General features: G+C 44.4%; 1 protein-coding gene across 4 annotated transcripts in view; it reads left to right on the top strand.

Annotated features, from left to right (window-relative positions):
* The window catches only part of dlgap1b (discs, large (Drosophila) homolog-associated protein 1b), a 302250-nt gene that overhangs the window by 145593 nt on the left and 141882 nt on the right, over positions 1-14775 (top strand). For all 4 annotated transcript variants that reach the window (XM_055929199.1, XM_055929200.1, XM_055929198.1 and 1 more), the window contains exons 3-4: positions 4599-5738; positions 8521-8738. In XM_055929199.1, coding sequence (XP_055785174.1) covers positions 4674-5738; positions 8521-8738 — 1283 coding nt within the window. In that variant the 5' untranslated portion in view covers positions 4599-4673. The remainder of the gene's footprint in view (positions 1-4598; positions 5739-8520; positions 8739-14775) is intronic.

Genomic DNA, 14775 nt, shown 5'->3' with positions numbered 1-14775 from the left:
TAGGGATTTAACCTGGGTTGCCGGGATCCAGGGACTGTCCCGGGAACACTCTTCACATTTCCCGAAAAAAAGGTAATGGCAAGACCTGGGAAATTACAACATTTACCCCCAATCTTCCACTAATGCAATTCTACAAAATACACAAAATGAGCAGCATCAGATTAGCTCAATAAAATAGCACATTATACAAACAGGTTGTCGCATGGAAGAGTTTAGCCCAGCGTATTTACCTCACACAAAGTCGCCATGAATTCAAAGCGCACGAATAATTGACACTGCTGGACTGCGCACGTGACCCAAATGCAGGTAATAAACCCTACAGAAAAGCCCCACAGTATAGCCTATAAAAGAACGCGTGCCTCTTTGAGCTGTCATTGTGACTCTTCAGACAAGACCAAAATGTGATAGGCCTATGCACAATTCACTGCATAGGCATCTCTGTCACAGACAGAAACAAATCTTCTCCTGTCCTAGAGCCTAGGCTATTTTCCTATCCAGTCCCAATCCCACGGAAACCCCAAATCTTGCCTCATGTCTTGGATGAAAATTCCAAACTTTATTCTGTAACCCATAGGTTGCATTATCAAAGCACATATTTGGCCTATGCTTATATAAATACCATCATAGCATTTTCCCTGCTTTTGCGCTGTCTCGTACTTGCTGCCGATATGAGAGCTTCGGTAGAGAATGTGTGGTCAACAAACCACAGTTTAATTTGCTCTGAAATGTTTACATAGTGGTTGGTGCAGGCAAGCTGACAAGGTGGCGCAGCAGCCCTCTTATTTGAGGAGAACCCTGGCATAGCGACCATATCTTGGCTTTGAACTTTTGAAGTGGGCACTTCCTATTTGAGCACTTTAATTTATGCGGTATTTCCCTGGACTCTCGGGATAAATATGAATTATTTCCGGTATTGAAACTTGGTACATTTTCTGGAAAATATGAATCCCTACTGTACACAGACCCTATTAAACGGCTTTGATATAATTCCATTTCCTCCGTTTTCTGTCTCTCTTGTTGTTTGACTCGTTTCCTCCAGTGCACTTTTCTTTCCTCCTTCGCCAGCTATCACAGTGGATCTGGGCCGAATCCGGCTGAGAGTCGGAGCACTCGGCTGAGAGTCAGACTCTGCCGACATCATGTGGCCCAAGTCTGGGCCGCCTTCGGCAGTATTACTTATGGCTATGATGTGGGGATTGAGCTCGGGCCGATTCCGGTGTGAGTTATCTGGGCCAAATGTATTAATTGGGGATCGGGACGATTGGGGCTACTCTCTGGCAGATGATTACATGGGCTTCTTTATATAATTAACATTTCATTATTTATTTTTCCATATTTTCTCATTGTTTCTGTGATGAAAAAATACAAGTCCTGTGAAGTATTTTAGTACTTTGATACTTTGTGCAAGCATGACAAACTTTGTGGATGGAGCCTCTCTAGTGGCACAGCGATCTAAGGCACTGCATCGCAGTGAAAACTGTTTTTCTACAGATGCTGGTTCGAGACCCGACCGGGAGATCCATGAGACGTTGCACAATTGGCCCAGCATTGTCCGAGTTAGGAGAGGGTTTTGTTGGCCCGGATGTCCTTCTTCCATCGCGCTGTAGCGACTCCCATGGCGGCCAGGCGCATGCACGCTGACACGGTCACCAGGAGTATGGTGTTTCCTCCGACACAAAATGTTTTTTTTTTGCGGATGCGTATAATTTGTACGCATAAAATGTGTAACAGTAATATATAAAATTACTAATTCGGGTAATTTTATATACATTAGTTTAAATTTGCATTGGGCGGCTTGTGGGGGAATTCTGGTAAAATGCCGGCAAAGTTGGCTGAATTCCGGTAGACGTAAACGGCCCGATGTACTTGGGCCGATTCTGGGCAGTCGTTCATTTTGATCTCGGGCCGAGTCCGACACCTGATTCTGGGCCGATTTAATCAGTTCCGGCCCCCCGGAAGAGGGCAGCTTCGGGGCCGATTCCTCATTGCTAGCTGGGTCTCCTCCCCCCTTTTGCTTGCTTTTATTTACCACAGTGGCCTTTGGTTGCGTGTTATAAATTGCTGTAATGAATTCCCTCTGCTAGCTAAGCCTCGGCGCTCTGTGCTGCTATGCTCTGTTAGAGCTCTGCTCTGGGTGCTTGCACCCTTGTTATTTTCCCATTATCCTCACCTCCCAGTCCATTGGACTAAGTGACAGTTGGAGTTTTTGCAGCTGGGTGTGTGTGTGTGTGTGTGTGTGGGTGTGTGTGTGTCTCAGGTGGCTGGTGACACCTTAATTTGGGAGGACATGCTCATATTAATGTCTGGAATGGAGTAAATGGAATGGTATTGACACATCAAACACATAGTTTCCTTGTGTTTGATACTATTCCATTCGTCCCACATCCTGTGTGTGTGCGTGTGCGTGTGTGTGTGTGTGTGTGTGTGTGTGTGTGTGTGTGTGTGTGTGTGTGTGTGTGTGTGTGTGTGTGTGTGTGTGTGTGTGTGTGTGTGTGTGTGTGTGTGTGTGTGTGTGTGTGTGTGTGTTTGTGCATACTGCATCCTGTTTCTGTGTGTAAAAGGTGCTGTTAAAGGACCTCATGGATGCCACTGTTTTCATGTCACTATATGAGGAAGGGCTTTTATTGCCTGTTGGCTGCAGTGACCCAGGCGCTGCAGGCTTGTTTTAGATGCCCATTAGTCTGGAGAAAGATGGAGAGGTAGAGCCTCGGGACTCTGTCTGCAGCCACCTCACTCACTGCAGCCTGTAGTCTGGCCCAGCTCAAATGACTGGAAGGACTTAGATCAGGACCTATATTAAAAGTGTACTCAGAATAAGTGACGATCTAGGATCAGTTTTCCCTTTTAGATGATAATGAATGAGATAATTTGGACAGGGAGGACCAGATCCTAGATCAGCACTCCTATTCTGAGACATTTTGTGAATATAGGCCCATAGGGATATAAACTCAGCAACAAAAGAAACTTCCTCTCACTGTCAACTGCGTTTATTTTCAGCAAACTTAACATGTGTAAATATTTGTATGAACATAACAAGATTCAACAACTGAGACATAAACTGAACAAGTTCCACAGACATGTGACTAACAGAAGTGTAATAATGTGTCCCTGAACAAAGGGGGAGGGGTCAAAATCAAAAGTAACAGTCTGTATCTGATGTGGCCACCAGCTGCATTAACTACTGCAGTGCATCTCCTCCTCATGGACTGAACCAGATTTGCCAGTTCTTGCTGTGAGATGTTACCCGTCTCTTCCACCAAGACACCTGCAAGTTCCCGGACATTTCTGGGGGGGATTGCCCTAGCCCTCACCCTCCGATCCAACAGGTCCCAGATGTGCTCAATGGGATTGAGATCCGGGCTCTTCACTGGCCATGACAGAACACTGACATTCCTGTCTTGCAGGAAATCACACACAGAACGAGCAGTATGGCTGGTGGCATTGTCATGCTGGAGGGTCATGTCAGGAGGAGCCTGCAGGAAGGGTACCACATGAGGGAGGAGGATGTCTTCCCTGTTACGCACAGCGTTGAGATTGCCTGCAATGACAACAAGCTCAGTCCGATGATGCTGTGATACACCGCCCCAGACCATGACGGACCCCCCACCTCCAAATTGATCCCGCTCCAGAGGACAGTCCTCAGTGTACCGCTCATTCCATCGACGATAAACGCAAATCCGACCATCACCCCTGGTGAGACAAAACCGCGACTCATCAGTGAAGAGCACTTTTGCCAGACCTGTCTGGTCCAGCGACGTTGGGTTTGTGCCCATAGGCGACATTGTTGCCGGTGATGTCTGGTGAGAACCTGCCTTACGACCGGCCTACAAGCCCTCAGTCCAGCTGTTAGTGTCTTAACGACCGCTCCACAGGTGCATGTTCATTAATTGTCTATGGTTCATTGAACAAGCATGGGAAACAGTGTTTAAACCCTTTACAATTAAGATCAGTGAAGTAAGTTATTTGTATTTTTACGAATTATCTTTGAAAGGCAGAGTCCTGAGAAAGGGACGTTTCTTTTTCTGCTGAGTTTATCTATCTGTAATTGGGTGACTATTCCCCGACTATTTATTGGAGCTTGCTCCCTCTCATTCTTCTTAGCGGAAACAAACCCATCTACCGTATTCAATTCAAGCGTATGCCTGAGATGGAAATAGAATGCACTATTCTTGCTCCCTCTCACTCTTTAATTCTCAAACTCAACCCCCGCTTTTCCCCCTGTCTCTTTTTCCCTGGTGTAATCAAATTCACTAGAGCAAACATAAATGTTGGAAGACAAGCTTGAGGAGTGATTCGGGAAGTCAGGAAATGCATGCAAAATGAACCGACTGCTATATTTAGATAGCCTTGAATGACAGAAGAAAGAGATGAATAGGCCTACCTGTGTCAACATCACTGTCTGTTCTCGTCTGCTGAGGAGTGCCAAAAGACATTCTCATCAGCTTTAGACAATGACTATGCTAAGAGCCTATGCAAATATGTGTGCGCTAGTAATTCTCTCCCTCTCTTTTCTCTCCCTCTCGCTCTGTGTCTCTTTGTTTGTCTCTTTCTGTCGTCTCTCTGTTTGTCTGTTCTGCCGGGTCTGTGTGTGTCCACAGAGCTTATTTAGCGCCCCTCCGGGTTCCGGACTTCATCCGTAGCAGTTAGATGCGTCTGTACCCTGATCTGTGACAATGACAATGAAAGGCTTGTCGAGTAGCCGGAGACACCATCCCACAGTGACCTGTGACCCCTCCTATGACTCCATGACCCTGGGGCGCCAAGCCCGGCCCTACCTGCTGAACCCAGGCGATGCCCACCCGGCGGACCACCCTTACTATGCCCAGCGAAGCTCCTTCCAGTCTGAGTGCGGGCCCTACCCTGACCTGGCTAGCAGCACCTTCCCCCGAAGACAATACAGCTCCCACCATGAACTGAAGGATGAGTGTGCTGTGGTGCCTTACACCGGAGGGCAAGGGGGAAGCATTAAGGGGGGCGGTGGTGGTGGAGGAGGAGGAGGCAGCAACAACCGAATTCCACCGAATCTTCTGGAGCAGTTTGAGCGGCAGGCGCCGGTGCGGCACGACGGCTACCACACGCTGCAGTACAAGCGCACAGCGGTGGAGCACCAGCGCAGCGACAGCCCCGGAAGGATCCGCCATCTTGTCCACTCGGTCCAGAAACTCTTCACCAAGTCCCACTCCCTGGAGGGCCCATCGGGGGGCAGGGTGAACGGCGGAAAGGCCAGCCCCGACGACCCGCCCTCCAACTCGGGCACCCTGAAGCACAGCAGCAAGCGCAGCAAGAGCAAAGACCGCAGTAGGTCGGAGCCCAAGATGCGCTCGGCCATCTCAGGCTACTGGAGCTCGGACGACACCCTGGACCGCGAGATGTGCCTGTACCACCACCACAGCCCCAGCCCGGGAGGCATGCCCTCTGGGGTGATGACCATGGGCCGCCACCCAGAGAAGTCCCAGTCACAGTACTTCATGGAGCAGTACAACACCATCAGCGCCCACTCGCTGAAGACGTCGCGGAGCAACAATGACGTCAAGTGTTCCACGTGCGCCGGGTTGCCGGGATTGGGCATGGGCATGGACGGAACTGGCCAGCTTCTGAAGAAGAGCTCTTGGTCATCCACGCTGACGGTCAGCAGGGCAAGGGAGGTCTACCAGAAGGCATCGGTCAACCTGGACAAAGCCCTTGTCAAGGCTGAGACCTGCCAGCAGGGGGGCCGCCCAACCTTTCAATTCCTCCAGGTATGACAAGAACTCTTCTTCTCCTCCAGAACTCACATCTTCACACCTCCATATCCATCCATGTCCTCCCAGAGATTCATATGTGTGTGTGGAGACCCCTGATCCCTTGCATGTCCACTGTCCCTTGATACAGAGATAGAGACGGGGAGGGGAGAGGAGGTAAGGAGGAGCAGACGTAATCTCTCTCTCACTCTATCAGCCACTCTTTGGGGACATAAATGTTTAATGTGACACATCCTCATGTGTGTTGCATGTGAGACGTTCGCATATGTGTTGAATGTGAGACATCATCACTTGTGTTGAATGTGAGATGTCCTCATGTGTTGAATGTGAGACTTCCTCGTTTGTGTTGAATGTGAGACTTCCTCGTTTGTGTTGAATGTGAGACGTCATCCTCCTCACCTTTAAGGTGATGCATCCTGTTTCATATCATCCCTGGTTGTGGACCCCATTTCATTTGTCTCGTGTCCTTTACATCATTACATGTATGTGTGTTGGTAATGTCTTGTGACAGCCTTGTAGCTGATTTGGTTCTGGGTGCTGAAATTACTGTGTTTGTGCTTGTGGATTTCTATGTAGAAGGATTGCTTGTGGAGCCATTACTTATGTATATTATCAACTGGATTAGCCTTTAAGCTGATCTTTTACAATCACTGCATGCAGTATATTTACTTGGAAATCAGCATGATCCCATACACAGGACGTGGACATAGTCTGAATGGGCTGCTGACGTAAGATCAGAGAGAGGGGAAACAGAATGCAAAGGGGAGAAAAACACATATCCCTGAGCCTGGTGGCACCACTGTGCTCTCTCTCTCTCGCTCTCTGTTTGTTTGGGAGAAGATGAAAGAGGAAATGATTCAACTCGGACACATCCCCCTCATCTGACTGGGTGAACTGCAAACAGAAGCCCGGGGGGAGGAGAGGAAGAGAAAGAGAGAGAGGGACTAAGAGATAATAGGAGAACGTAGAGAGAAAGAGAGACACAGAGAAAGAGAGCAAGACACGGAGAGAGACATGAAGAGAGAGAGAGACACAGACTGAGAGCGAGAGGGAGAGAGACAGAGAGAGAGAGACACGGAGAGAGAGAGACACAGAGAGAGAGAGAGACATAGAGAGAGAGAGACACAGAGAGAGAGAGAGAGAGAGAGAGAGAGAGAGAGAGAGAGAGATGAAGAGAGAGAGAGAGACACGGAGAGAGAGAGAGTGACACGGAGAGAGAGCGACACGGAGAGAGAGATAGACACGGAGAAAGAGAGAGAGAGAGAGAGAGACACAGAGACACTGAGAGAGAGACACTGAGATGGAAATAGAGATAGTGTGGAGAGAGAAAGACTGGGAGAGAGAGAAAGACTGGGAGAGAGAGAAAGTAAGAGGGACTAAGAGAGAGAAAGTAAGAGGGACTAAGAGAGAGATCTTTGCAGCCATGCATTTCAACAGCTTCTCCAATCGATCAGATCAAGGACGAGTGGTGTTCTTGCAGCAGTAGCAGCATTCCTCCTGTCCCGACCTGAAAAAAGCTGCTGCTCTCTTTCTTTAACAGAGGAAGGGAAGAAAAAAGAAGCACTGTCAAAGAGGAGACGTGACACTTTTCACAGGCGAGCACTTTTGAATTCGAAAAAGAAGCAGAACTTCTTTCGATTTGGAGTGACATGTTGTTTAATTCTCCTGCTGCGATGTGATCTTGTTTTCCGCACCTCGCCATTCACACACACTTACAGTTGTCCCCATTCAATCACGCACGCACGCATGCACACACACACACATTGACGCTCAGCCAATCTCCTCCCAATGTGTCTTGGCCAGGGTCAAAGTTCCTCGGCAGTGTATTGAAACTCTGGAATATAGATGGCCGTACAGTCCTTCGGTTTGTGTAATACCTTAGCTTTATTTGGCAGGGTGTTATGTTTGTTTCTGTTTTAGATGACGAGAGACATTGGCTGCATTCCAAACATGTAAAAGACACACCCTCTCCCCTCAGCCCTCAAATTAAGTGGACACTTCTGATGACATATCATGACGTAGGATGAGTTGAGACATATAATTGGTGTCATTCGAGTCCTCACCAGTTCCTAGATATTATCTCTCTTTGGCGTTTTCGCTTGTTGCCCCTGAAGTCAAAAACGAGTTGTCTCCCTAGTAAACTCAGACACTCAGACAGATATACTCAGACACTCTGCTTCCATTCTAAATGACACCTTATTCCCTATATAGTGCACTACTTTTATCCAGAGCCCTATGTGCTATTTGGGATGCAGTCTTCTCTCTATAGTGCTCCTCTCTGCCTTTCACCTCCACGTTAACTCCCCTAAAAGCCACTCAGCAGTGCTGGGGCAGAACAAAACTTCCTTTGTTATTCTCTCTCTTTTTCACGGCGGCGGAGATGACTTCTTTGCCTGCCTCTTTTTACACATTCATTAAGACAGACAGACAGGGTTGGAGAGTTTAGACATTTTAGTCCAAACAATTCACTCCTCAGTTTGATATGCGACATGCGTCACTGGGAGCAGCACAAAGGAGGGCCTCTAGTCTCTACACTCTATTGGTATGGTTCTAATACACCCCATTCAGAGTAACATTAGCGGTTACCATTGATCAGTGCTGTGACTTTAGCGGTTGGCGGCTGGGTAGATATAGAGCATTGTTTGGACAATCCCATTCCGGGCTGAGATTGGCTGGGACAGGGTTCAGCCAGGGGTCAGAGTTGGGTCATAGTGTTTAGATGAGTGGGTCATCGCTCTGACAACGGTCACTGGCATGCTCTCACGGTCTTCGCCCACAGGTTCCCCAGGACGAGTGGAGTGGGGGATTCTCGCCCCTGGGGAAGGATGAGGAGATCCCATGTCGGCGGATGCGCAGCGGCAGCTACATCAAGGCCATGGCAGAAGAAGACAGCGGTGACTCAGACTGCAGCCCAAAGCCCTCGCCAAAGGTGCAGGCACGCCGGGCCAGCTACCTGAAAGCCACACAGCCATCGCTCACCGAGATGACCACCCTCAAGTAAGTAGATACGTACTAGCTCTTCCCTTATGTTCGATTTGGCCGACACCGTTTATGTTCCGAGTTAATTTGACCCATACAGTAAGTATATCAAGATCATAAATATATGATTTTACCCTGCCAAAATGTATTTTCTAGTAGCTGAGAATGTCCTCTTTCATATGCCTTTTCCCCTGAGTTGATAGTCCCAACTGTTCAAAATGTATAGCCAAATGTTTGATTACTGTACCAAAGTCGTAAATCAATCAAATGATGACATTTTTTGCATTTCTTTTGCCAAACTTCGGATCACTGTCCCTCTGGCTCTGAACATTACAGGGAAAACATACTTTTAACTTCTCTAGGGTAGGGGGCAGCATTTTCACATTTGGATGAAAAACATACCCAAATTCAACTGCCAGTTACTCATCGCCAGGAGATAAGATATGCATATCATTCGTAGATTTTGATAGAAAACACTCTGAAGTTTCTAAAACTGTTTGAATCATGTCTGTGGGTATAACAGAACTTATTTAGTAGGCGAAACCCCGAGGACAAACCATTCAGATTTTCTTTTTTTTTGAGGTCCCCGTCTTTTCAATTCAGTTTTATTGGGACAACAGATTTCTAAGCAACTTGCTTGCAGTTCCTACGGCTTCCACTGCATGTCTACAGTCGTGAGAAATAGGTTGAGGTTATTCCTTTGTGTAATGAAGAAATACGGCCTTCTTGAAGTCGAGGCACTCCTGGTGTCCTAGACATGCGTTTCAATCAAACAGAAGGCATGCTACATATCGTTTTAATCCAGTATTGAACGCATATCATCCCGTCTTCAATTTTATCGATTATTAACGTTAAAAAATACCTAAAGTTGTATTACATAAGTAGTTTGACATTTTTTGGCAAAGTTTAAAGGTAACCTTTGATATATTTTGTCGTTTGAGCAAGTTGGAACCGGTGTTTTTCTGGATCAAACACGCCAAATAAATGGACATTTTGGACATATATCGGCGGAATTAATCGAACAAAAGGACCATTTGTGATGTTTATGGGACATATTGGAGTGCCAACAACAGAAGCTCGTCAAAGGTAAGGCATGAATTATATTTTTATTCTGCGTTTTGTGTCGCTCCTGCAGGGTTGAAATGGTTTCTCTCTTTTGTTTACAATGGTGCTATGCTCAGCTAATAGCATCGTATGTTTTCGCTGAAAAGCCTATTTGAATTCTGACATGTTGGCTGGATTCACAACCGGTGTAGCTTTAATTTGATATCTTTCATGTGTGATTTAATGAAAGTTTGATTTTATAGTAATTTTCTAGTCATTCATTTTAATGTGGCGCTATGCATTTTCTCAGGCTTTTTGCCAAGTGATACAGTAGCGTCTTGCCTAAACTCAGATTTTTGGATATAAATATGAACTTTACCGAACATAAAATACACGTATTGTGTTACATGAAGTCCTATGAGTGTCATCTGATGAAGATTATCAAAGGTTAGTGATTAATTGTATCTCTATTTCTGCTTTTTGTTAATGCTCTCTTTAGCTGGAAACATGGCTGTCTTTTTCTGTGACTTGGCTCATACCTTACATAATCGTTTGGTGTGCTTTCGTCATAAAACCTTTTTGAAATCGGACACATCGGCTGGATTTACAACAAGTGTAGCTTTAAAATGGTGTAAAATACTTGTATGTTTGAGGCATTTAAATTATGGGATTTCTGTTGTTTTGAATATGGCGCCCTGCAGTATCACTGGCTGCTAACGTCCCACCTACCCTAGAGAGGATATCCTTGTGATCATCATTCGTAAAGCTCTACTGCACAGAAAACCATTTGTCTCTAGCAGAAAGATCAAGGTCAAAGTCAAATTTACTTCAGATCGTACTTACAGTATATCTAAGTGATCGGCTTGGTTGCACCCTTCCTGTGGAGAAAGCAGCTTGTTTCTAGGAAACACTGTTCAAAGGTTACATAGGTCAAGTTGCTGGTGTCAAATTGTGGATCAAATTGATTTCAGATCGGTGTTTCTCAGCCTCTGAGCATCACAGGGAAATCATATACAGCATATGTAATGTAGGCGGAGGGAGTCAGAAAGCAGGTGTAGTTAGGGAGTTTAATAACAATGAGCGATACAAAACAAGAGAAGCGTCTGACATGGAAACACAAACAATACTACCTTCTGACTGATAACAAAGAGTGCTATATAAAGGGTAGTTAATCAATGATCCGCAAGGCACTACAGAGGGTAGTGTGTACAGCCCAGTACATCACTTGGGCCAAGCTTTCTGCCATCCAGGACCTCTACACCAGGCGGTGTCAGAGGAAGGCCAACTCTAGGTCCAAGAGGCTTCTAAACAGCTTTTACCTCTTAGCCATACCACTACTGAACATCTAAACAAATGACTACCCAGACCTTTTGCATTGCCCCCCCCCCCCCCTCTCCCCTCTTTTACACTGCTGCTACTCTCTGTTATTATCTAGGCATAAGTCACTTTATTAACTCTACCCACATGTGCAGTTGAAGTCGAACATTAACATACACCTTAGCCTAATACATTTAAACTCAGTTTTTCACAATTCCTGACATTTAATCTGAGTTAAAATTCCCTGTCTTAGGTCAGTTAGGAACACCACTTTATTTTAACCTGTTTGGGCTCAAGGGGCAGTATTGAGTAGCCAGATAAAAGGTGTCCATTTCAAACGGCCTCATACTCAATTCTTGCTCGTACAATATGCATATTATTATTACTATTGGATAGAAAACACTCTCTAGTTTCTAAAACCGTTTGAATTATATCTGTTTGAGTCAAACAGAACTCATTTGGCACAAACTTCCTGACCAGGAAGTGGAAAGTCTGAAATCGAGGCTCTGTTCTTCTTCCTGCCTATAAATGGACATGATACGTAAGAGTCTACGTGCACTTCATAGACCTTCCCCTGGATGTCAAGAGGCTGTGAGAGAAGAAATTTTGTGTTTATCTTGGTCTGAAGTGGAATACAGGCTCTTTGTATGACGTGTCCCTCATTTCCGGTACTCTGGGGAGCGCGAGGTGGACAGTGGGATTGCCTTCTGTTTAGCTGCCGTTATGGACGACTACTATCTCCGGCTCTGATTTTATTTGATACATGTGACCATATCATCGTAAAGTATGTTTTTTCAATATAGTTTAATCAGATTATTGACATTTTTTCGGGAGTTTTGCCGTGTTCCGTTCTCTGACTTTGTTGACGATGGAGAGATCTGTGCCACTTGGCTAGTGCGCGTGCTAAATCAAGAGGGAAAGTTGCCGTTCTAAATCCAAACAACGACTGTTCTGGACAAAGGACACCTTGTCCAACATTCTGATGAAAGATCAGCAAAAGTAAGAAACATTTTATGATGCTATTTCATATATCTGTCGTACATGTGAACTAGTCGTGGGCGGCCAACGTTTGGGTACTCTAGCTATACCGAAGCTGCATATCGTAATGAAGTTATTTTTAGAATTCTAACACTGCGATTTCATTAAGAACTAATGGATCTATCATTTCCTATACAACATGTATTTTTTAGTTATGTTTATGAATAGCTATTTGGTCAGAATATGTGTGTCAGAAACAGTGTCAGGAAAAATCCGGACGTAGTGGGAAAAAGTAGCTAAGTTAGCATAAGGTGTAACCATTGATTTCAGCTCTAAATATGCACATTTTCGAACAAAACATAAGTGTATGTATAACCTGATGTTATAGGACTGTCATCTGAGGAAGAAGATCAAGGTTAGTCAAAAATTATATATCTTTTGCTTGTTTGTTACGATCGCTAACTTTTGCAACTGGGAAATTGCTTGTGTTTTTGGCTATTGTGGTAAGCTAATATAACGCTATATTGTGTTTTCGCTGTAAAACACTTGATAAATCGGAAATATTGTCTGGAATCACAAGATGCCTGTCTTTCAGTTGCTGTACACTATGTATTTTTCAGAAATGTTTTATGATGAGTATTTAGTTATTTGGCGTTGGTGTCTGTAATTATTCTGTCTGCTTTCGGTGCAATTTCTGATTGTAGCTGCAATGTAAACTATGATTTATACCTGAAATATGCACATTTTTATAACACTGTCATCTGATGAAGTTGTTTGTTGGTTAGTTTGGTTGGTTCTTGGTTAGTTAGGTTGGCTTTGTGCATGCTACCTGTGCTGTGAAAAATGTCTGTCCTTCTTTGTATTTGGTGGTGAGCTAACATAAATATACGTGCTGTTTTCGCTGTAAAACATTTTAAAATCGGACATGTTGGCTGGATTCACAAGATGTGTACCTTTCATTTGCTATATTGGACTTGTTAACCTGTCTAGGATGAGGGTGCCGCTAGCGGCACTCCCCCCCCCCCCCCCCACTGAAAAGGCAGAGCCAAGAAATTCAAAAAAAATTTTTTTTTTCAATATTTAACTTTCACACATTAAAGTCCAATACAGCTAATGAAAGACACAGATCTTGTGAATCCAGCCAACATGTCCGATTTTTAAAATGTTTTACAGGGAAGACACAATATGTAAAGATGTACATCTATTACCTAAAAACACATTAGCATAATCCACCATCTTTTATTTGTCCACCAACACCAGTAGCTATCACCAATTCGGCTAAACTAAGATATTTATAGCCCCTAACCAAGAAAAAAACTCATCAGATGACAGTCTGATAACATATTTATGGTATGGGATAGGTTTTGAAAAAGTGCATATTTCAGGTAGATGGCATAGGTTACAATTGCACCCACCGTCACAAATGGACTAGAAAAACTACATTGAGCAACGTGTTTACCTACTTACTAATCATCAAACATTTCGTAAAAATACACAGCATACACTAATCGAAAGACACAGATCCTGTGAATACAGACAATATTTCAGATTTTCTAAGTGTCTTACAGCGAAAACACAATAAATCGTTATATTAGCATAGCACATAGCACATAGCAGCCCAGCATTGATTCTAGCCAAAGTGAGCGATAAAAGTCAACATCGCCAAAATATATTAATTTTTTCACTAACCTTCTCAGAATTCTTCAGATGACACTCCTGTAACATCATATTACACAATCCATATAGAGTTTGATCGAAAATGTTTATATTTAGCCACCAAAATCATGGTTAGACAATGTGAAATGTAGCCCAGCTGGTGAGAAAATGTCCGTGCGCCATATTAGACAGTGATCTACTCTTATACATAAATACTCATAAACGTGACTAAAAAATATAGGGTGGACAGGGATTGATAGACAATTTAATTCTTAATACAATCGCGGATTTACATTTTTAAAATTATCCTTACTTTTCAATACAGTTTGCGCCAAGCGAAGCTACGTCAAAAAACATGGCGTCCTAAGCCACTAACATTTTTCGACAGAAACACGATTTATCATAATAAAAATGTCCTACTTTGAGCTGTTCTTCCATCAGTATCTTGGGCAAAGGATCCTTTCTTGGGTCCAATCGTCTTTTGGTGGAAAGCTGTCCTCTTGCCATGTGGAAATGCCAACTGCGTTCGGGATGAACTGGAAGCGTGCCCAGCAATTCACAGCGTTTCAGAAATAAATGTCCCAAAATCGCACTAAACGGATATAAATTGCTATAAAACACTTTAAATTAACTACCTTATGATGTTTTTAACTCCCATAACGAGTAGAAACATGACCAGAGTAATATTACTCCCTCCACTAATGCTTGGAACAAGTGCGGGTCGATGTCCTCCAGGCGCATTACGCAGCAAGAAAAGACTTGCTAGCTACAGGTTTTTTTAATTTATAGTGCCTGTGAACGCGCAATCGACCCCATTCAAATCGTCATCAAGTAAAGGCATCCAGGGGAAGACGTAAGCAGTGTCCGTATACTCATAGCAATAACAGTGCCCTTTTAACCTGTTTGGGGTGCAAGCCCGAAATTGGACGAAAATGACAACAGCTGCAGGGCGCGAAATTCAAAATCTATTTTTTTTAAATATTTAACTTTTACACATTAACAAGTCCAATACAGCATTTGAAAGATAAACATCTTGTCAATCCAGCCAACATGTCCGATT

The sequence above is a fragment of the Salvelinus fontinalis genome, chromosome 7 (assembly GCF_029448725.1).
Source record: "Salvelinus fontinalis isolate EN_2023a chromosome 7, ASM2944872v1, whole genome shotgun sequence".
NCBI classification, from domain to species: domain Eukaryota; kingdom Metazoa; phylum Chordata; class Actinopteri; order Salmoniformes; family Salmonidae; genus Salvelinus; species Salvelinus fontinalis.
Note: the sequence above shows the minus strand (reverse complement) of the source record. Positions and strands in the feature narration are given on the sequence as shown.